At 35.5% G+C, this 23100-nt stretch overlaps 1 protein-coding gene across 1 annotated transcript in view; it reads left to right on the forward strand.

Annotated features, from left to right (window-relative positions):
- RAB18 (RAB18, member RAS oncogene family) overlaps positions 1-23100 on the forward strand; it is a 31346-nt gene that overhangs the window by 5384 nt on the left and 2862 nt on the right. The window contains exons 2-6 of the mRNA XM_006739475.3: positions 358-413; positions 14634-14695; positions 19486-19558; positions 20993-21111; positions 21184-21250. Coding sequence (XP_006739538.1) covers positions 358-413; positions 14634-14695; positions 19486-19558; positions 20993-21111; positions 21184-21250 — 377 coding nt within the window. The remainder of the gene's footprint in view (positions 1-357; positions 414-14633; positions 14696-19485; positions 19559-20992; positions 21112-21183; positions 21251-23100) is intronic.

Genomic DNA, 23100 nt, shown 5'->3' on the forward strand with positions numbered 1-23100 from the left:
AATTCCTCTATATATACCGGCAGTGGGGCAATATTTGTGGGAGCAGACCTACATCAGCTATTCTTACCTGTGTCTAATTTTTTTTTTAAAGTAGGCTCTTTTTTTTTAGATTTTATTTGAGAGAGAGAGCGAGAGAATAAGCACGAACAGGGTGAGGGGCAGAGGGAGAAGCAGACTCCCTGCCTAGCAGGGAGCCCGAGATGGGGCTCGATCCCAGGACTCTGGGATCACGACTGAGCCACTCAGGCACCCATTATCTGTGTCTACTTTGTGACAAAATATAATAATCCTGAACATTTGCCAAATGGTTAGGAAAAAAGACAAATTTCTAATCTGTCTTTTTAACATTTCTTTTAGCCTGCTCTTGAGGTTCACAGATGATACTTTTGATCCAGAACTTGCAGCAACGATAGGTAAGCCTATGTTTAAAAATTCAATAGAAATGCCACGTATTTTCTTGCCTTCAGTCTGTTTTATCTAGTTCCTTCTACCCTCCATCTACCACCCCATTGTTTCCATGTCTGTTGAATTCTTTTTCTTTCAAGGCTTAACTTTGGCTTCATTAAATTTCTGGAGCCTTTGTAGATCTCACCAAGCAAAAATAACTTACTTGTTGTTTCATGGCACTTGGTTAACACTGTGGATATTATGATTATCTGTACATACATTTCTTTCTTGTACTATGGATTGTCTTTTATTTAGCAGCATACAATTATCTGAATATTTATTGTATGTCAGGCACTCTCCTAAGGGTGGGGCTATAATGATGAATTATATAGACTTAGTGTCTATCATCATGGACCTAACAGTATCACCTAATAGTAGAGTGTGTTAATTTTGCATTTTTAGCATTTGCTACAGTATCCTGCATATATTCTGAACTCACATGTTTATTGATATTAGTTATTAAAGATTATTAGCAGTAATGCCTAAATGCCTCTTTAAAATGAAATTTAGTTTGCCTAAAAGTGGTTTGCCACATTAGCTTACTAGAATATATGAGAAGATTGAGCTATTTAGCGTGTGTATCACGTTTAGGGAGTAGATGACAATACAAAAGTATCAAGAGACAGCTTGCATTGTGAAAGAGCTGAGTCAGAGCAGGATAGTAGTCTTGACTCTGCCTTGAACCAGTTGTCTAGATCTTCAGGAAGTCCTTTAACTTCACTGTTTTCACCTATAAATGGAGGAGTTTTGGTGAGAGATAATCTGTTTTCCTTACAGCTCTAAAATTTCATGATCTGTTGAGTAGAATGTAGTAAATATGATCCTAGCATTATTATTAGGGAAAATAAAGAGTTTCTCTTAACTGGCTTTGTTTTCACATTTATTGTGTGTGTGATTTTTTTTTTCTTTTTTTCAAATGTTAAATAATTTCATACTTAGAGAAAAGTTGTAAAAATAGTACAAGAATTCTTGTATGTCCCCAAATGTTAATATTTATCACATACGCTTTATCATGCTCTCTCTATACACACACACACACACACACACACAGTGTTCTTGTTTTTTTGAATTGATAGTAAAATTGTAGAGATTAACCTCTAAATACTTTAATGTGTATTTCCTGAATGAACATGGATACAATTCTGTATACAGATAGATTTCATTAATTGTCCCCTAATGTCTTATTTAGTGAAAGAAAAAAAATTGTTTCTGGTCCAGGATGCAGTCCAGGATCACAACTGAGTTTAGTTGTCATTTCTCTTCAGTGTCTTAATCTGGGCAGTTCTTCGTCTTTCATGGCCTTGACATTTTTGAAGAGTACATACCAGGTCAGTTATAGTATAGAATATCCTTCAGTTGCATCTGTCTAATGTGTCCTAGTGGTTAGATTCAGGCTTTGATATATTATTTGTTCTTTAAAAAATTAGTAGTAAAACTTCATTTCACTCAGTACATGCCTAGCAATGGATAGCAAGGGGTAGAAGAGTAGTAACTGGAAGGAAAATGAATTTGTCTAGAGTTAAAATTTTTTTTTTTTTAAAGATTTTATTTATTTATTTGAGAGAGAGAGAATGAGAGAGACAGAGAGCACATGAGAGGGGGGAGGGTCAGAGGGAGAAGCAGGCTCCCTGCTGAGCAGGGAGCCCGATGCGGGACTCGATCCTGGGACTCCAGGATCATGACCTGAGCCGAAGGCAGTCGCTTAACCATCTGAGCCACCCAGGCGCCCTAGAGTTAAAATTTTACTAAGGGAATGATCAATATATAATATAAAGCTATTTGTCTTCATTTCAAGCCCAAATGGAATCTGGAGAGTTGGACAATGACAAATTACATATTGTCTTCATTATTAAAAAGGCTTTGTCCACTTTAAGAATGAATACTAAGATTGTGGCATACTGATGATGTACATAATTTGTTCCCCAAATGGGCTCTGGGTCTTGAAAAGTATCTTTTACATTTAGGTATCAGATTATTTTCTGCCTTAGGTTATAACTAATATACACATGAACTTTTAAAATAAAACAATTAGTTCAGTTGCTAATGACCTTGTAATAATTAGTGTTTTGTGGAAAATTAGTATTTTACCGGTAGGATAGTAAGGAAAGCACACTTTTATCTTTTCAGTAATATAGTGAGACACTCAAGTTTCTATCTTGTATAAAATATTCTTTTAACGTAACTGTTGGATTTTGAACCTGAGGATGGTACAATAAAGTTGGGTTTTCTTCTTTTGCTTTCTGGCACTTAGCCAGAATGACAACAAAGGGGGGAGGGAAAAACTAAAACACAAACCCCATATTCCACTAAACTAGAAGAAAGCTAAAAACCCCAGGCCACAGAATAGGTGGAATGGCTGCCAAGAGCAGTGAGTCTAAGCAGACTATATGTGGGAAGAAGTAGAGTGAGGATGCCATAGCTGCAGAGCTTGGAGCCAGCAAGGGAAGCTTCATGAACCTGAGCGGCCCACCCTGAGATGCAAAGCCTAAATCCCTTGTTTGCAAAAGCAAAATGGGTTTTTTTAAGCTAATGGCAGAAGTTTCCCTGCACCTGGGTTTGATACTAAGAAGTTGGGAAGGTGAAGCCAAACAAAGAATCAAACAAGCCATTTTTACATTTGTCTTTCTCTGTAGCAGTAGGGGAAGAGATGTCTTTGCATTGTGAAAACCTCAAGGCTGCCTATCTCCATTGGCTGTTGAAAAGTAAACAAACAAACAAAAAACCTAAATGATTCTCATATAAAACCTTGAATCAAGACAAAGTTTTGCTGGTCAGGAACTGGAACCACTATAGCCTTCTGCACGAATCTCTTACAGATAGCTTGTCCAAGAAAACCTCACCTCCTTTAAAGATGAATTATCAAAAGGATTTCAGCTAAACACTACTTCCTACCACTCAAGAATCAAAAAGGAAGAAAGTAGCAGAAAAACAAAGGACAGATGAATACTCAACAGAAAAAGTACTTCTATAAAGTAGATGAAAATCATGCCCAGCTGTTTTGCTATGAATTTAAAACACTTTTTGGAAATATTTACCACTGAGAGCACAAAGCAGTGATAAAAGAGGTCAGGAAGAGATAGTGTGACTGCATGAGAAAATGCAGTGTCAGCTAATTGAGCAGAAAGAAAAATAAGGTTAAGAAAATAAAACCGTCACTGAAATAAGGGCGAAATTAGAAGGATCACAAGGGACAGTAGAGACTGTGGAAAACAAAATAAAGGACAATAGAAGCTAGAAAAAAAAGTGGGTAAAATTTGCCAAAATGAATAAAAATGTTTAAAACACATTAGAAAAAATGATGTGGGGGGTGCCTGGGTGGCTCAGTCCTTAAGCGTCTGCCTTTGGCTCAGGTCATGATCCCAGGGTCCTGGGATCGAGCCCCACATCGGGATCCCTGCTTGGCAGGAAGCCTGCTTCCCCCTCTCTCACTCCCCCTGCTTGTTGTGTTCCCTCTCTCGCTGTCTCTCTCTGTCAAATAAATAAATAAAATCTTAAAAAAAATTAAAAAATGATGTGGAAAACAGAAAAGGAGATTCAGCATATGTATATTTGAATCTCAGAATTAGAATGAGAAAACAAATATTTAATATTTCTGACATAAAAATAAATACACACACACACAAAATTTTAAGAATATTTTGACCAGGTTTTTTGTTTGTTTGCTGCAAGGGGGTGTTTGGATTATGGCAAGGCCTTATGATGGTACTTATTAGCTGCATAGATAGAACTGATTGAAATTTAAGCATGGAGATTAGATCCTTGTAGAAATTAGTTACACTAATTTTATATAATCTAATTAAATAGGCAAAATTTGCTTCATGTTAAAGTTTTTATTTTTTATTTTTTAAAGTTTTTTATTTTTTAATTTACCTTGTTTTAGGTGACCTTTGAATGTAAAGAGTGCTTTGAGTAAAACTTTTTCAAATAAAAAATTAGAAAATTTATTTAAATTAAAATTTAAAATGAGTTCTCTGCTTTTTTTTTTTTAAGATTTTATTTATTTATTCCAGAGAGAGAGAGCGCGCACATGCAAGTGGAGGGAGGAGCAGAGGGAGAGGGAGAGAATCTCAGGCAGGCTCCATGCTCAGTGCAGAGCCTGACACAGGGCTTTATCTCACAACCCTGAATCAATGACCTGAGTTGAAATCAAGAGTTGGACACTTAACCCACTGAGCCACTCTGGCGTCCTGAGGAATATATTTATTTAATTGTTTGAGAAATTGCTTCATTTTTTCCTTCTCTCCTTCCTACTTTTCTTTTAGTTTATTTTGTTAGTTTTTTAAGAGTAGTATTAAGTTCCCTTCTTTTTAGTCCTTACTCTTTAATAAAGATGTCCTCTAAGAACAAGTTTACTGTGCCCCCCCATAGGTTTTGGTAGGGTGTGTTTCTTTTTCATTGCTCTCTGGATAGTTTGAATTTTCAGTTTAGCTTTCTTTGAACATTTGAAATTTTTGATTTAGGAATGTGTTTCTTAATTTCCAAGCTGTTTTGTTGTCATTTAATTTCTTATTTATTGATTAATGATATTAGTTTGGAATAAGACCATCCAACCCTTTGCCAGCCCCATGTCCATCAGCAGAAGCCAAGTTGGGAGTCTTGGAATTCAGCCCACTTCTGACAAGACCTTTCTCCACACCCCTCTTTCCTCTCCACACATTTTTTATCTTGCTATTACTTTCTGCCATAAAACCATCTTACTGTTTGTCTCCCTTTAAGTAGTCATCACAACAAGCCCTGGCTTCCCAGGTTATTCTTCATCTCTGAGACTTTAATCTTCATAAGGTTTTGTACATGTTTTTTCTTCCAGCTTCCCCTCCTTCTCAACTCTTAAAACATATTTACTCTGTCCTCTGAGGTAGCAGAGCACTTACCTCATTTTATTGTTGATACTTTTAAAGTTTGTAAACTCAAATTTGGGGATCTAGGTCCTCATAATTGTTTCTCTATTGGATCCTTAAAGCTTTTATAGTATCCCTCTTGATGTCCCCTTACCCCGATGTTCTCCACCCTCCCTCCCCCCAAAATAACTAGTAGGTAAAGCAGGAATTTTTATATTCCTTGATGAGAAGGGGGAGACTGACTTAAAGAGGTTAAGCTTCTGCCTAGCTAGACCTCAGGAAGAGACCTGAGACTAAACCCTGCCTCCTAACTTCTAACTTGGTATTCTTTCAATCACAACATAGTAATACAGAATTAAAAAGGATCAAACACAGATTTGAACACAATGTCAAAAATGTTAAACATAAGAAGGAAGTAACAGAATTAAAATATATCAGTTAATTAAATGTGAATAGGTCCAATTCTAATAACTCATATTGTCAGATGGAATTGAGGAGTACTTAAAAACAAATAATGAAAGGTTGAAAATAAAGGGATGGGCCAGGCAAATGCAAACAGTATAAAAGCAGAGGTGGTAATATAATGTGATTTTAAGTAGAATTTAAGATTAATGTACTGGATATAATGAAATAAGATAGTATGTAATAATGAAAGGCCCAACTAATTAATAAAGTAGCTCTAACAGTCATAACAAGTAGTCACCAAACATAGATGGTATATATAAGAGCAAAACCTGTTCAAAACCCAAGAGAATTTGATGAAAATACAGTTATATTAGGAGATTTGTTATATCTCTTTCATAATTAAATAGATCCAAAAATCACAAATGAGACCATAGGGAAATAGAATAACACAATCAACAATTTTTTTTTTTTTTCTTTTTTAAAGATTTTAAATAATCCCTACACCCACCATGGGGCTTGAACTTGCCATCCCAAGATCAGGAGTTGCATGCTCTACTGACAGAGCCAGCCAGGTGCCCCTCAATCAACAAATTTTTTTTTTTTTTGGTAAGATTTATTTATTTAATTGAGAGAGATCCCCGGGGGTGGGGTGGGGGGTGGGAGGGGCAGAGGGAGAGAGAGTCTTAAGTAGACTCTGTGCTGGGTGCGGAGTCTAACGCAAGGCTCGAATCCCATGACTCTGAGATCACGACCTGAGCCGAAACCAAGAGTTGGTAGCTTAACTGACTGGGCCATCGAGGCGCCCCAGTCAATACATCTTTTGAGGGAAGAACTCATTACTTCAAAAGCCCATGGAACAATTTTACAAAATCAGTCTTGGACTTAGTAGCAAAGTAAATCGTAAATCAGAAAGAAGCAGAAATTTTATAATACATGTTCTCTGGTAATTTATTCTTTTAGAAAATATTTTTGGTCTGTTATATTCCTAGCATATGAGTAGATAGTGTGGTTTTTTTTTTTAATTACCAATTACAGTAAAATTGCCCTCGTTTTGGTATACAGTTTTTTGAATTTTAACATGTATTATACAAATGTGTATAGTCATTTAATCATTACCACAGTAAGGATATTAAGCAGTTCCATCATTCTAAAAAACTAGTGTCTTTTTAGTCATACTTTTCCCCTGCCTCTAGCCTCTGGCAGCCACTGGTCAGTCTTCATCACTATAATTTTATCTTTTTGAGAATGTCCTATAAATGGAATATATTGTGTAAACTTTTCAGACTTTTTTTTCACTTAGCATAATGCCTTTGAGCTGTATCCAAGCTCTTGCATGCCAGTAGTTTCTTTCTTTTTATTGCTGGGTTATATTCCATTGTGTGGATGTTTCAGAGTTGATTTATCCATCCACTTATTACAGGACATTGGATTGTTTTCAGTTTTTGGTGGTTATGAATAGACCTGTATAAACATTTAGATACAGGATTTTATATGAATATTAATTTTTATTTCTTTAGAGTAAATACCCAGTAATAGGATTGCTGGATCATATGGAAAATGCATGCTTAAGTTTGGAAAATATTCCATCCATTTTTTAATAAAGTGATTGTATCATTTTACATTTCCACTAACAGTATATAAAAGTTCCTATTTCCACATCCTCACCTGTTATACTTAGCACGATCAGACTTTAAAATTTTAACCATTCTAATAGGTATGTATGTGTTGGTGGTCTCATTGTGGTTTAATTTGCATTGTCTCATGACCAGTAATGTTGAGTGTCTTTAAAGTTCTTATTTGCTGTTTGTTGAATGTATTTTGAGTGTGTGTGTGTGAAGTGTATAAATCTTTTGTTCATTTTTTGTTTTTTCTTATTGTTGAATTTTGAGAGTTCTTTATATATTCTGCATATGAACCCCTTATTACATGATATATACTTTGCTGATATTTTCTTAGACTGTGGCTCCTCTTGTCATTCTCTTAACAGCTTACTTCTAAAAGCAGAAGTTTTTTATTTTGATGAAATCCAGTTTATCAATTTTTTCTTATTAATGATGGTTTCACTGTTACATCTTTTGCTTAACAGAGGGTTGCAATGATTTTTCTTTATGTTTTTCTCTAGAAGTTGTATGGTTTCATGTGTTATATTAGGTCTGATTCATTTTTGGATACAGTATAAAGCATATGAATTGAAGTTCTGTTCTTTTCCTTTTTTTTTTCTTATATATTCTAAAACTATTTGTTGAGAAGACTGTCCTTTCTGTACTGCATAGCTTTTGCACCTTTGTAAAAACTTAGTTGTTTATATATGGTGAGTCTATTTCTGGACTCTATTCTAGCCCATTAATCTATTTGTCTATGTCAGAATGCTTCACTGTCTTGATTTCTATAGCTTTATAGTAGGCCTGGAAGTCATATATTGTTAGTCTACCAATTTTGTTACCTTTTTCAAAATTATTTTGGCTCTAATTTTTTGTGTTTCCCAATGAATTTTAGAATCCATTTGTTGATTTAAAAATAAAAGCCTGCTAGGATTTTTATAGGGGTTGCATTGACTCTATATAGATCAAATTGGGGAGAACTGACCTTTTAACAATATTGAGTCTTAACAATCACAGAACAAATTATGTGTCTCCATTTATTTAGGTCTTTCAAAATTTCTTTCAGAGTGGTTACATGTCTTTTACATCTTTTGTCAGATTTAGCCCTAAATATTTAATAGATTTTTATTAAAAAATGTTATTTAAATAGAAGAATCCTTTGTTCATTGCTGATATATAGAAATATAATAGATTTTTTAAACGTTTAGTTTGTATCCTCCAACCTTGCTAAACTTGCTAATTAGTTCCGGGAGCTTTTTTTTTTTAAATCCTGTAGATTCCATTGAATTTCTACATTTTTTCTTTCCAATCTGGGTTCTTTTTATTTCTTGTCTTATTGCCCTGGCTTTAAAAAAAAAAAAAAAAAAAGTTAAAAAAAGTGAAGAGGGCTGATATATCCATCTTTTGTTCCTGGTATGAAGGGGAAAAATACTCAGTTTTTTACCATTAAGCGTGATGTTAGCTGTATGTTTTTCATAGATGCCCTTTATCAGGTTGAGAAATTTCCCTTCTGTTTCTAATTTGCTGAGAGGTTTTGTCAGGAATGCATGTTGGATTTTGTTAAGTGCATTTCCTGCATTTGTTGATGATCATATGAAGTTTCTTTTTTAGTCTAATAAAGTCCCCATTGATTTTTTCATTGTTTAGGATAACCCCAACAATGAATGTTGTGATGTGTTGTTCCCTTATACATATTTGTATTAGTTATGATAAAATTTTGTTTAGGATTTTCATATGTAATCATGAAGGATATTAGTCTATAGCTTTTAATTATAATGTCTTTGGTTTTGGTATCAGGGTAATGTATAACTCATAGAGTGACTAAGAAAGTATTCACTCTTCTTCACGTTCCTGGAGGAGTTTGTTTAGAATGGATTATTATTTAAATGTTCAGTAGAATTCACTCTGGGCCTGGAATTTTTTTCATGGAAAGGTTTTTAACCATAGATTCAATTTCTTTAATAGATGCAGGACTCTCCAGTTATCTATTTATTTTTTATTGTGGTAAAATAAACATAAAATTTACCATTTTAATCATTTTTAAGTTAACAGTTCAGTGGCAATAAGTACATTTGCATTGTTTTGCAACAATCACCACTATCTGTTTTCAGAACTTTTTCATCACCTCAAACAGGAACTCTGTACCAATTAAGCAATAGCTTTCACTCCGCTTTCCCCTCAGCCTGTGGTAACCTTTATTCTATCTTCTGTTTTTATGAATTTGCCTGTTTTAGATACCTCATAGGTGGAATCATACAGTATATTTGTCCTTTTGTGAGTATCTTATTTCACTTAGCTTAATGTGATCAAGGTTCATACATGTTGTAGTATATCTCAGAATTTCATTCCATTTTATGACTGAATAATGTTCCATGATATGTATAAACCACATTTTGTTTATCTGTTCATCTGAGCACTTAAGTTGCTTCAGCCTTCTATTGTAATACTGCTATCAACATTGTTGTCCAAGTATCTGAGTTTCTGCTGTCACTTCTTTTGGGTATATACATAAGAGTGGAATTGCTGCATGATATGGTAATTGTATTTTTAGCTTTTTGAGGAAACATCAAATTTTCTTCTGTTCCTAGTTTGTTGAGTGTTTTTTATCATAAAAGGATGCTGAGTTTTGTCAGATACTTTTTCTGCATGAATTGAGATGACAATGTGTTTTTTCCCCCATTCATTCTTTAATGGGATATATTATTTTGATTGATTTGCTCATATTCCACCAATCTTGTATTATGGAGGTAAAACTCACTTTATCGTGGTGTATAATCCTTTTAAGAGGATGCTGAATTACCTTTGCTAGTATTTTGCTGAGGATTTTTGCATCAGTATTCCTCTGGGATTGTACCATCTTTGTCTGGCTCTGGTATCAGAATAGTGCTAGCCTCCTAGAATGAGCTTTGGAAGTGTTCCTTTCTCTTCCGTTTTTTGAAAAGTGAGGAGGGTTGGTGTTAACTCTTTAAATTTTGGTGGAATTTACCAATGAAGCTATCTGGTCCTGGGCTTTTCTTTGTTGGGATGATTTTGATTACTTATGGTCTCTTCAGATTTTCTTTTTCTTTTTAATTTTATTTATTTGAGAGAGAGACAGAGTGAGAGTGAGCACAAGCAGGGTGAGGGGTAGAGAGAGAAGCAGACACCCTGCTGAGCGGGGAGCCCCATGTGGGGCTCTGTCCTTGTCCTGGAACTCTGGGATCATGACCTGAGCTGAAGGCAGACACTTAACCGACTGAGCCACCCAGGGGCCCCAGATTTTCTTTTTCTTGATAGGTCGATTTTGTCAATTGTGTGTTTTCAGGAATTTGTTCATTTCATCTAGGTTATCCAGCTTGTTGGTGTATAATTGTCCATAATATTATCTTATAATCTTTTTTTGTCTGTAAAATTAGTAGTAATGTCCCCACTTTCATATCTGAGTTTTGTAATTGGTCTTTTCTTTTTCCTTAGTCTAGTTAAAAGCTTGTCCATTTTGTTGATCTTTTAAATAAATAAACAAACAAACAAACAAACAAACAAACCAGGCATAAATAAACCAGGCCTTGGGCATGGATTTTTCTCTATTGTGTATCAATTCCTTTTGTCCTTTATCTTGGTTCTGATCTTCATTATTTCCTTCCTTTTATAGCCCTTAGTTTGCTCTTCTTTTCTAGTTCCTTAAGGTGTAAAATTAGGTTATTGATTTGAGATATTTCTTCTCTTATAATGTGTTTATAGCTATAAATTTCGCTCAGCACTGCTTTTGCTACATCTCAAATTTTGGTGTACTGTGTTTTCATTTGTCTCAAAGTATTCTCTAATTTTTCTTATGATTTCTTCTTTGGTCTATTAGTTGTTTAAAAGGGTGTTATTTAATTTGCACATGTTTGTGAATTCTCCAGTTTTCTTTCTATTACCGATTTCTAGTTTCATTAGATTATGATAAAAAATACTTCATATGAGTTTAGACTTTTAAAATTTATTAATACTTGTTTTGTAGACAACATATGGTCTGTCCTGGAGAATGTTTCATATGTGCTTGAGAGAACTTTATTTAAAAAACTGAATTAAATATTGTATTAAAAGTGCAAGCCCAAATGAACAATAAGAAAAAACCAAAATGACAGTTCTTCTGTGGATATTGTGATTTATAAGAAATACATATTTGGTTCCTGGCAGAGAGTTTTTAAAACCCTTTGATTTTCTTAACTGATCAAAGCAGTGAAGATGTCTTTTGTTTTTCATAACTAGCCCCTTCCAACCGTACCTGAATTTATGTTAGTACTATGACTTCTGGAAAGCCTCTAAGGGTGGAGGCTGGTTGCCTGGAGAACCAACCATGTGATAGAGGGTTGGGATTTTCAGTCCTACTCTTTCCTCTCCTACCTCAGGAGAGGGGAGAGGGAAGAGGGACGGGAGATTTTGTTCAGTCACTGAAGGACAGTGATTTAATCAGTCATGCCTAAATAATGAAACCGTCATAAAAATGCTAAATTTACTGGTTCTGAGAGTTCTGTTTTGGCAAACACATGGAAGTTCTGGGAAGATGGCATACTCGGAGAGGGCATGAGAGCTTTGTGCCCCTTCCTCATACTTTTCCTTATTTGTCTCCTCCGTCTGGCTGTTCCTGGGTTATATCCTTTTATAATAAGATGATACTCTAGTAAGCAACTTTTCCTGAGTTCTGTGAGCCACAAATTAATCCAATTAAGGGAGGAGATTGTGGGAACCTTTGATTAGTAGCCAGGTGGTCGGAAGCACAGGTAACAACCTGGATTTGGGATGGCATCTGAAATGGGAGTGCAGCAGTCTTATAGGACTTATTATTAGTTAGCCCTTACCCTGTGGGATCTGACTGTATCAGACTGAATTGAATTGTAGGACACTGATGTCCCTGGAGAGTCAGAGAATATCTGGTCACAGAAGTGTTCAGTGTTGTAGGAGAGTAGAGGAGATACACAGTGTTTTTTTCTAGATGTTCAGCTTCAAACTGTTAGGAGCTCCTTGTCATCCACATGAAGAGGTTGAAAAGATAGTTTAATCAAATCTGGTAAGAAGTTGGCAAAGTCAGATTTATTAAAAAGATTCCTACTGTGGCCACCTTTAAAAGCAAATTAAGAGCCACCTGCAAAACAGAAGAACCAGACTTGGTGAAGAAGCAGTTTGAGCAGATGAAAGCTAAAAAACTCAGTGTCTGCATAGGAGATTCACCAGAGGGACAAAGGAAAGATGAAATGGGGGACTTGCAGGGTCTGGATCCAGATGGGGTGCCCTTTTAGGCTGCCTGTGTGTATTGACTTTGATGGTAGGATGCGAGTGGGCATTGTTACCTGAGGATGTGGTCTGTCACTTTCAGATCTAATATTTCAGAAGAGTAACTTAATGATCATATGACAGAGACCGTCATTAGACTGTCAAGAAATATATGAAAAACAGGAAATTGTAAAAGAGAAGAAGGAGATTGGGAGAGGGAGATAAACACAAACATTTTGGGAACAGTGAGTTTCTTTTCTTGGATAGCTAGCAAAAAGCCAGTCTGCCCTTGAGCATGTTGTCTGGAGTAATTAGGGAAAAAAAAAGTTCTTTATGCTCTGAAAAACTTTGAGAATTTAACTGGAGAGTGTGTATGACAGGTTTTCTCTATGTAATGTCTACAGTGGCCTTAATTTAGTACCTACACCAAGTCAGAACCATTTCCCTCATCTGAATTTTCTCAGGCTTTGTTTTGTTTTTAAAGTATTATGAATAAAATGTAAATAATTTCATACTTTTTAAAAAAGATTTTATTTTTATTTTATTCATGAGAGAGAGAGGCAGAGGGAGAAGCAGGCTCCCCATGGAGCAGGGAGCCCGATGTGGGACTCCATCCCTGGACCCTGGCATCATGACCTGAACCGAAGGCAGATGCTTAACTGACTGAGCCATCCAGGCACCCTTCATACTTTTTATATAAATGGTGTGGCATAATATTTATTTATCTAGACCTGGTGAATACAAGATTATTTAATAGGAGATTTTTGTTTGTTTAGCGGCAAAGAAACTTTAACTTAAATTTTCCTTGGACTATGTTATTAGCACTGTCATAATTGCCCATGATTCTAGGTATGGCTTTATCAGCTCCTTTATCACTCTAGCCCAAAACACAAACTTTTTTTTTTCTTTTTAATCTTTGGCATACAGAAAGACGTGGTATAATGCATATTTTAAAGTGCATTTTTATTATGTAATTTGTGTTTGTAGTGGATCACCAGAAATCATCCAAGAATTACTCATGTATTTCCATATTGGTGACAGGTGTTCTCGTAAGCATTTAGTATATGAGGGTGCTGTTCATCTTACTTGTGACTGTTCTGAATTAATTGTGACAAGCTAATAAGGGCTTTTGAAAGTTTCTTTCCAGGCTTCTTGAGCTAATGTTTTGCCTCTGGCCAGTGGAGTAGACTGCACATTAATTTTGATACTCTTTAAAGACATGTGGGCAGTTACTGTTCATTTAAGCCAGATGGCATGTGTCAACTCCTGTTCCTGGAAAGGGAGAGGTTTTTTTGGAGGGGGAGGGGGGCTTGTAGTAAAACCTTACGTGTCTTCTTATGGAGCTCTTCTCTTTACATAAATTAGTACGTGTCTTCTTATGGAGCTCTTCTCTTTACATAAATTAGTACTTACAGAAGATTTTCATAGCACTTTAAGCACTCCTCCTTTCACTTATGAAGAAGATTCTTAGAGGATTGGGCACAGATGTTTTTGTGTGTAAATTCTTTTGCAATTGTGCAGTAGCAAGGGATCATTGATAAAGTTATATAGAATGAATACTGTTTTTTAGGATAAAAACAAAGAATTCATAAGACAAGGAGTAAGTGGCCCTTTAATGTTTTTACCAAGCTGCTTACAGTCAGAATCTGAGTTAGGGGTTTGGCTGGCTGTGGACAGAACTCTTAATGATGGAGTGTAGTTGCATTTGGAGCCCCTTAGAAAATTGCCTTGATCCAGAGTCAGCCATAGATAGTCTTCTCTACATGAGCACCGTGAATTCCAGCACTTGGCTTTTAATATGCATCATTAATCACCTTACACTGAAGTTTATTTTTCCATTAAAATTTTTATTTTTTTCAAGCAAGTACAGGTAGGTAAGTGTTTTGAATTCTGCAAGCATTTGGTTTTCATTTATCCTAACTAAATCCTAAGCTGCTGAACTTTACTGACACTTTTTTTTAATTTTCACATCCATAACTCCAAGAATTTAGGGTGTGGAATTCGGGTATTTGATAAAGTGGCTTTTCTGTGTTCTTGTTTTCTTGGTAATTGATTTTAAAAGTATTATTTTACTGGGATGCTTATCAACATTTTCATTTTTTTCAAGGTGTTGACTTTAAGGTGAAAACAATTTCAGTGGATGGAAATAAGGCTAAACTTGCAATTTGGGTAAGAGTTTTAAAAATGTATTTTATATAAATATTCATCTTGTATTTTTTAAAGAAGCAGAAGTTGATGTGTGTAGAGTTCTAGAGGTAAACAATTTGTATTAAATAACTTCTGGACAATTTGTTGGTTAATGGATAAACAATAAATGGCTACGTCTTATAATTGGGTAATGAGGCAGAGACTTGTTTCACTTACTCAAAATTTTAAAGTATATAATCCCTTAAGAATACTTAAAAGCAGAATAAAGTATAGAAAAATCATCTTATCTGCCAGAAAGGATTATTGTTATTGAATAGTTTCTTTAAAGTTTTAAGAAGACAGTGTATACTCAGCTAACACTGAAGGCAGTTGTTGGGGAGAAGGGGATGAAGTGATGCTCAGGAAAAAAAGTATTTTTCATGTTAGTATGTTAGTATATTCAAGAAATTTGAGTTTGCCAACTTTGGACTTATTTTCTAATATCAGTGCCTAGTCTTTACTTACTGTCCTTTCATTTGACTGTGAACCCAAACATTCTGATACATGTTGCTTTCCTAAGACCTTTTCATGATAGTGCTGACTGAATAAAATAGCATTAACTGTCAAAAACGTCCAAGATGCTCAGTGTCTGTCTCTGTCTGCCCGTTTCTCTCCCACTCCTACCTACCTACCTACTTCTCTCTATATACCTAAATGATTGTAATATATTACATTACATATATAATTTATAAAAATATGCTCTTATATATCTGATTCCCACATATACTATGATAAGTGAATATATAAATACGTTTTTGTTACATGTGATAATTAGAACTGGTTAGCAGTCATCACATTGAGGTGTACTTCAACATGGTGATTAAATAGTAAGTGTTTGGGTATCAGTTACAGATTGAAACAGGAAGTGTTCATGTATTGTATGATCTGATTCATTTTCCTGGCATTCTCTGAATGGCATATTATTTCTAATACACATTTTAACCCAAATAACAAGTAACTGTGTAAGTGTGTCTCATGTTTTTCTGTTAATTTTTTTCTAACATTCAATACTTTACATGATTGGTAGCCTATTTGCCCCCTCCCCAAAATATAATTATGATATTAATAAGAATAGTAATGTCTAACAGAAAACAATTTGGAAAATGTTGGACTAGGCCATAATAAAATATATTGAACAGTTTAAGAATGCTGGCTCCTTCCTGTACAAAAGTGGGAGCCTGATTTTCCATATGCTTTTCATGGTTGAATTTATCACTTATTTATGCCCTTGCTACTGTTTTGTGAGATATACGTGTTAGAATAGGATCTAAGGCTTGGTGGTTTCCGTGAGATCTTTCTTTTATGCAAGAGGTTTTTTAAATTTACTTTTTAGTTCCTGTATAATAAAAAGGTTGGCAGGTATTACTGAGGTGACATCTTTATCATAGGCATATAAATATTTTTTAAATAAGAGGCTCAATCTCAGAACCCTGAGGTCATGACCTGAGCTTAAATCAAGAGTCAAGCTCAACTGACTGAGCCACTCAGGTGCCCCAAATGTTAATGTTCTTGTGTGTGTGTGCATGTTTGTAATACTAACTCTGTCATATGCTGCAAATATTTTTTTCCTGTTTGTCATTTGCCTTCAAATCTTGTTTAGGATGAGTGAGTGTGTGTATGGGGTATGGATGGTGTGGGGAGAGATGTTTTTGCTATACCAAGGTTTTAGTATTTTTGTGGTCAGACCAGTTTTTTTTTTTTCCATGAATTTGGGTGTTATGTCATATTTAGGAAGCCTCCTCACTCATAAATAGAAATACATGAATCCATTGTTTCCTCTAATTCTTCTTCTTTTTTTTTATATATATATATATAAATTTTTTTTATATATATATAAATATATATATATATATATATAAATTTATATATATATATATAAAAATCCGTTCCTCTCCTGCTTGGACGCTCCTCCTAGGATCAGTCAAATAGAATAATCAAGTACAGCCCTGTCCTCACTGCTCCCAAAAGTGCCACTCACACATCACGGCCTGCTTGGCACCTCTAATGCTATTTTTCTCTAGATCCTGCCCTCACTTCCACTCCCACATTTTAATATTTAGCCTTTCCAGATCCTTCCTTGTCCTTTATCCATTTCTGTCTTTAATAATCTCTTTTCTCCTCTCCAGTCAGAAGAAAACCACAGATAATAAGCTCTTTTTTTCTTATCTTACAAGGATGCTATTACAGTTGTTGCAAATTCCTATCTTGAAAACAAAAACAAGCAAAAATCTTAACTTTTGACTATTTAAGCTTATAAATTTTATAGGTGTAATATATCCTTATCCAATATTGTGGCAGAGGGTTTTTGCTCAAATTATCATACCTACTTAAACATTTTTATAAGTGGATCCAAAAAATCAAGACTCTAAATAGCTGGACTAATTTAAATATTTATGTGTAAAGTGTCAATCGTGTAGTATTTTAACATTAAACATACTATTTTTTTTGCTCTACTCTTTTTTTTGTTTTTAAGATTTTATTTATGAGAAAGAGCAAGAGAGCCTGAGCAGGGGGAGGGGTAAAGGCGGAGAAACAGACTCAACACTGAGCATGGAGCCTGACATGGGGCTCAATCCCAAGATCCTGAGATCATGACCTGAGCTGAAGTCAGACGCTTAACTAACTGAACCACCCAGGCGCCCTGCTCTAGTCTTTATTTTTAAAACACTGGGCTTCATGGATATTTTAACTAGAATCACAGTTCTGATTTTTAAAAGATTTATTTATTTATTTTAGGGGGGAGGGGCAGAGGGAGAGAGAGAATCCCCAAGCAGACTCCCCACTGAGCGCAGAGCCCCACATCCCAGGCCCTATCCCAGGCCCTATCCCAGGCCCCTGAGATCATGACTTGCGCTGAAATCAGGAGTCGGATGCCCAGGGCACTCCGCAGTTCTGATTTTTATGTTGTGTCTCATCAGAGCAGTTACTGAAGTTGATCTCAGTGAATATGAAGGGAAACAAAATTCATATTCAAATGCTTCCGCTGTTTCTGGAAATTAATTTATTATAGTGTGGGTACGGTTTTGTTATAAAAACAGAATTTTTCTGTTATAACAAAAAGTCTTGTGACTAAAATATTTCTTGCTTGGTCCTTGCCCTAACCTATATCAAATTATCCAAATTATAATCTGCTTTAGATAGTAAGTACACTTCACTTTATGCACCTTTAATTTATATTACTGTTTTTTGAAAAGTTGAGTCAACATGCAAATTGAGTAATTTTAAGTATCAGAGGTTTTGTAAGAAGCTTTGAAGCAAAGGGAATTTTTGTAAAGAGAGAAATCATTTTTATCATAAATTTATCTGTTTAGAAAGTTTAATTTTGTTAATTTTTTCACTTCAAGATGGCAGGGCTGGGGGCTGTTTCTGTAGTGGTGAGAATCTGGAAGCAAGGACATTCTGCATTTATGTAAGCGTAGCTGGGAAAGAGTAGTAGATTTGCAAAGTGGTTTACTTTGAAAGTTATTTTCCTCTTAAGTTTCTCTTCTGGGGCCATAAATTACTCATATATTCTCTACCTATTGCTCTTTTATTAAAGCAGTCTCTATTTTGGCCAGGGAAAGAAAGTACGTAAGTAGGAAAATAAGTAGCTGGAGCCCATCACTGCTGGTTTAAAATGCCTCTCCAATCTTATAAACCTCTTAGAGGTTATTAACATGTTTTATGTCTGAAGGAGCTTCTGCTTGCCCCATAGCTAAGCTCGAATTTACAGCTATGAGACTGGCAGCTAAGTTGATGTTTGACATATGTCTTCACTTTTCTTCAGGTTATTTGATATTAGCAGACTGGAAACTTTTTCTTAAAGGGCAGAGAGTAAATATTTAGTCTAATCCAAAGGCAGGCCATGTGGCAGTGCATCATCGAACGGGCCTGGCTGTGTTCCAGTAAAACTTTATTTAATAAAACAGGTGGTGGGCTGAGGGAGCCGTTTGTCAACTGCTGCTTTGCATAATCTTAGGTATCTTGAAGCCACAGTCCAAGGATTGTAGAAAGAAGACAGAAGGAACCAGGTCCAGAAGTACAGACTTGTTAATTAGTTTGGGTTGGTTGGTTGGTTGGTTTCCAAGGAAAGTTGAGCAACTGTCCTGTGGCAAGAATTGCTCTAGGCACTGGGGTTAAACTGATGATTAAGCAGATGAAGTCTCTTTCCTCATAAAACTTGCACTTCCTAGCTGGTGTACATCTTATGTTCCTCTCCCCCAATTATGTGTCAGAAACATGTGATAGCAAGTGGTTTGGTTTTATGCATTTTCCTAAAAGAAGATACAGAGAAAATACTTTTAAGACTCCAACCTAAAAATTGCTTACCTAAAATAAGACACTCCTGTCATTCTCTTTTAAAAAAAATAAGTGGTTTTCAACCTTGATTCTACATTAGAATCACCCAGGAAGACTTTGAAAACTTCTGTCTTACCGTAGACCTATTAAACCAGAATCACTGGGGGTTGGACCCAGGCATTGGAATTTTTCATTTCCCAGGAAATTTCACTGTGCTTCTGAAGTTGAGAACCATGGCTTTCAAGGAAATGGGTTTCATGTGTGATAAAAATCTTAAAAAAATACCCTTTTACTTAAATGCATTTTTCTAGAGATGAGTCAGTATTTATTAATTTTATTTTATGTAACACTTTTCAGTAAGAGAACGCATCTAATTTAAATTTCAAGTTTTAAATGAGCTTGTGCATGGATATTTTTAATAATGCTGTTTGACTTTCTACTCTTAATATTATTTATACTTTTTAAATTTAGTAATAATTGGTTGTCACCTTTAGGATACTGCTGGTCAAGAGAGGTTCAGAACATTAACTCCCAGCTATTATAGAGGTGCACAAGGTGTTATATTAGGTAAGGTTTTACTTTACAATACTGCTTTAAAAATATTGTTGTTTTATTATTGCAATTTCTGATTTTCCTTATCTGTGAAGGTCAGTAAGTTTTTATTTTTCTTCAGGGGTACCTTTATGTAACTTGAAGTTATATTAGCTTCATTTAATATTAATGAATATTTAAACTTTCAAAATTTCTTTTCAGTCCTTTGTCTAGCCATTAAAAGATAAAGATCAGATTAATTTATTTGGTTTAAAAGCACATGTTGATGAAGAAGACATAATTGAGAATTAATCCACATGTAGTTGGTCTATCTGAAGAGTGTTACCAGAAACTGATCTTCAGTCAGCAGTGCATTAACATTTGCTGTGCATTTATAAAGGAAGAAGCATGCTAGTTGCTTAGTTGAATCTGTTTTATTAGTCCTAAAAAGTATAACAAAGCACTTAACATTGTTGATTCATAATCATACAGAATTTAAAAACCAAATGTGGATTCTCATTGTAAGTTGTTGAAAGTACTTGTTACTAATATTCCTGGGAAACTTTTAAAAATAAATATTGGACAATTTTAGGGAAAATTGTCTTTTTATATTATGTCATAAATAGTGAGGTTTTAGGTTCATTTCATTAATTTAACAGCAACTCTTATTTTGGTTTAGCATCTTTAAGTTTAGAAAACACCTTTTTTTTTTTTTTAAAGATTTTATTTATTTATTTGACAGAGAGCAGGAGAGCACAGGCCGGGGAGCAGCAGAGGGAGAGGGAGAAGCAGGCTCCCCGCTGAGCAGGGAGTCAGAGGTGGGGCTCGATCCCAGGACCCTGGGACCATGACTTGCCCTGAAGGCAGTTGCTTAGCCAACTGAGCCACCCAGGCGCCCCTAGAAAGCACTTTAAGTTAATAAGGTCTTTATATTAATAAGCTCTTAATATATTTTAATGCAGTGGGATGGAAGATGAAAGTGATAACAGGGAGACAATCAGGATCTTATCCGTTAAGTTTACATATTTTTTCAAAGTTGAAATTCTGGTCCTTGTAAGAAACAAATTAACAAGGTCATAGATGTTTAAATCCATGGAAAAAAGTTTGGTATTTTGCCACAGATTTGGATCTGAGTGTTTTAGTTTTTGGATAAGTGTCTTTTATTGTTAAGAATGGGAACAGCTGTTGTTTTGCTTAAATTAATTTTCAGTTATCACACAGGATATAATTTCATTTCTCTCACAGTGTGTCTTAATAAAATTGAAGTGTGTGTATGTATATGTTTATTATTATTTTTTAATACACTTGTTTCTTCCATCTGGCTGAGTACATACTGATTGTTAAGCATTTGAAGGCTTAGAAACAGACTTGCCTATATAGAAAGATTAGCTTGTAGTGACATATCAGAAATATAATGCCATTGCTTCTTACTTTTAATGCTTATTTAATAAGTGACCCTTTTTATTTCAGTTTATGATGTCACAAGAAGAGATACCTTTGTGAAATTGGATAATTGGTTAAATGAATTGGAAACATACTGCACGAGAAATGACATAGTAAACATGCTAGTTGGAAATAAAATTGATAAGGTAAGAAATCAGACACTTGGCATTTTGACTGTATTTTGGTAGCTTTTCTTAATCTTTCTATTTACCTTTTAGGAAAATCGTGAAGTCGATAGAAACGAAGGCCTGAAATTTGCACGAAAGCATTCCATGTTATTTATAGGTAGGTGTGTGAACATTTATCCTTTCATTATTAATGAGGAGTTTTAAAATGGAGTTTTTGCTACATTTTTCTCTTTATGAACAGTAAAATGTGTGTACTTAGTTCATCATTTTCTTGTGCTAACTGTAGAGCCAGGTTCATTTTTCCTTCTGTAAAAAAAAAAAATCGGATCTCATTATGTGAAGTTGTATAGGACACAGATCATTCCTCTCAGGATACAGTGGCATTCAGTAAAGCCGGGCACCCAGTGTTAGTTGTACCTTGCTGGTCCTTGAGCTGGCAGCAGTGGTACCACCTGGGAGTTTGTTAGAAATGCTTCATTTCCGTCCCAACCCAGCTTTTCGGAATTAGAATCTGTTTTTTTTTTTTTTTTTTAAGATTTCATTTATTTACCTGTCAGAGCACAAGCAGGGGGAGCAGCAGGCAGAGGGAGAAGCAGACTTCCCGCCGAGCAGGGAGCCCGATGCGGGGCTCGATCCCAGGACCCTGGGATCGTGACCTCAGCCGAAGGCAGGTGCTTAACGACTGAGCCACCCAGGCATCCCTAGAATCTGTATTTTAACAAGATCTTCATGTGATTTGAATGCACATTAATACTTGAGAAGCATGGTAAAATAAGGTTTGGCAAACTACAGCATGGAGCCAAATGTGGTTCTGCCATTTGTATTGGAACACAACCTTACCTGTGCAGTCATCTACATGCTGTGTGTGGCTGCTTTTATGCTTCATGGCAGAGTTCAGTGGTTACAGCAGAAACCATATGGCATTCAAAGCCTAAGATATTCATCATCTGGTCCTTTACAGGAAAAGTTTGTCGACCCCCTGTCTAGAAAAGTGGACAAGCTCTATCACTGTGGAGATTTTTTAACGTTACAGGTTCCCTGGGCCTTGTCACAGGTCTGAAACTGGGCCTGGAAGACAGTTTCTAAAAATATCCTAGTTGATTCTGATGTGAAGCCAGCTTTAGGAATTACTGATTTAGCTATTCCACTGTTAGGATCTTTTAGGAATTAGGAAATGGAAATAAAAGAACATCATCTATAGATAGAAGCAGGGTGCTATAAGTGGAAGGTAATAGGCAATTTTAGAAAGGAATTGAGTACTACCTTTTCTGTTTACTTGCTGGGTGTCCTTCATTTTGATACATTAGTTCAGTAAACGTTTATTGAACACTGAGAATATAACAAACAGATGAACAAAATGGACAAAGTCCCTGCCCTCATGAAGCTTACATTCTAGTAGAGAAAACAGACTTAAATAAGTAAGTAGTGCTATGAAGGAGAGAGAGTATGATGGGGATGGGAGGTAATTAGGGGAAGTTCTTTGAGGTAGTGCCATTTGAACAAGAATCCATAAAATGAAGATCTAGAGGGAGAACATCTCAGGCTGAGAGAATAGCAAATATTTCCTGAGGTAGGAACGAGTTTAGTGTGTTTAAGGGATAGGAAGAAAGCCTGTGGGCTGGAGCATAGTGTATGTTGGGGGCAAAGGTGGTGATGGCGGGAGGTGAAATTTAAAAGGTCATGTTGGGCCTTGTAGGGTATGGTAAAGAAATGGATTTTATTCTAAGTGTGGAAAGCAGGGGAGTAGTGCTGTGATCTGATATTCTTTTAAAAAGACCTGTTTGTACAGAAAATGGTCCATGAGAAGCAGAAGCAAGAGGCTTGTTATGGCCCAGATGAATAATGCTGTGCCTTTGACTATGGGAGTGGTTGTGGGTGGCTTCTGGAAGGTTGGCAGATCCCGGAGATATTTGGATGGTAAAGGTGACAGGCTCTGCTGATAGATTGGGTATTTTTTTTAAAGATTTTATTTTTTTCATTTGACAGAGAGAACTCAAGCAGGGGGAG

The sequence above is a fragment of the Leptonychotes weddellii genome, chromosome 5, assembly GCF_054177405.1.
Source record: "Leptonychotes weddellii isolate Sample4059 chromosome 5, ASM5417740v2, whole genome shotgun sequence".
Lineage (NCBI taxonomy): Eukaryota > Metazoa > Chordata > Mammalia > Carnivora > Phocidae > Leptonychotes > Leptonychotes weddellii.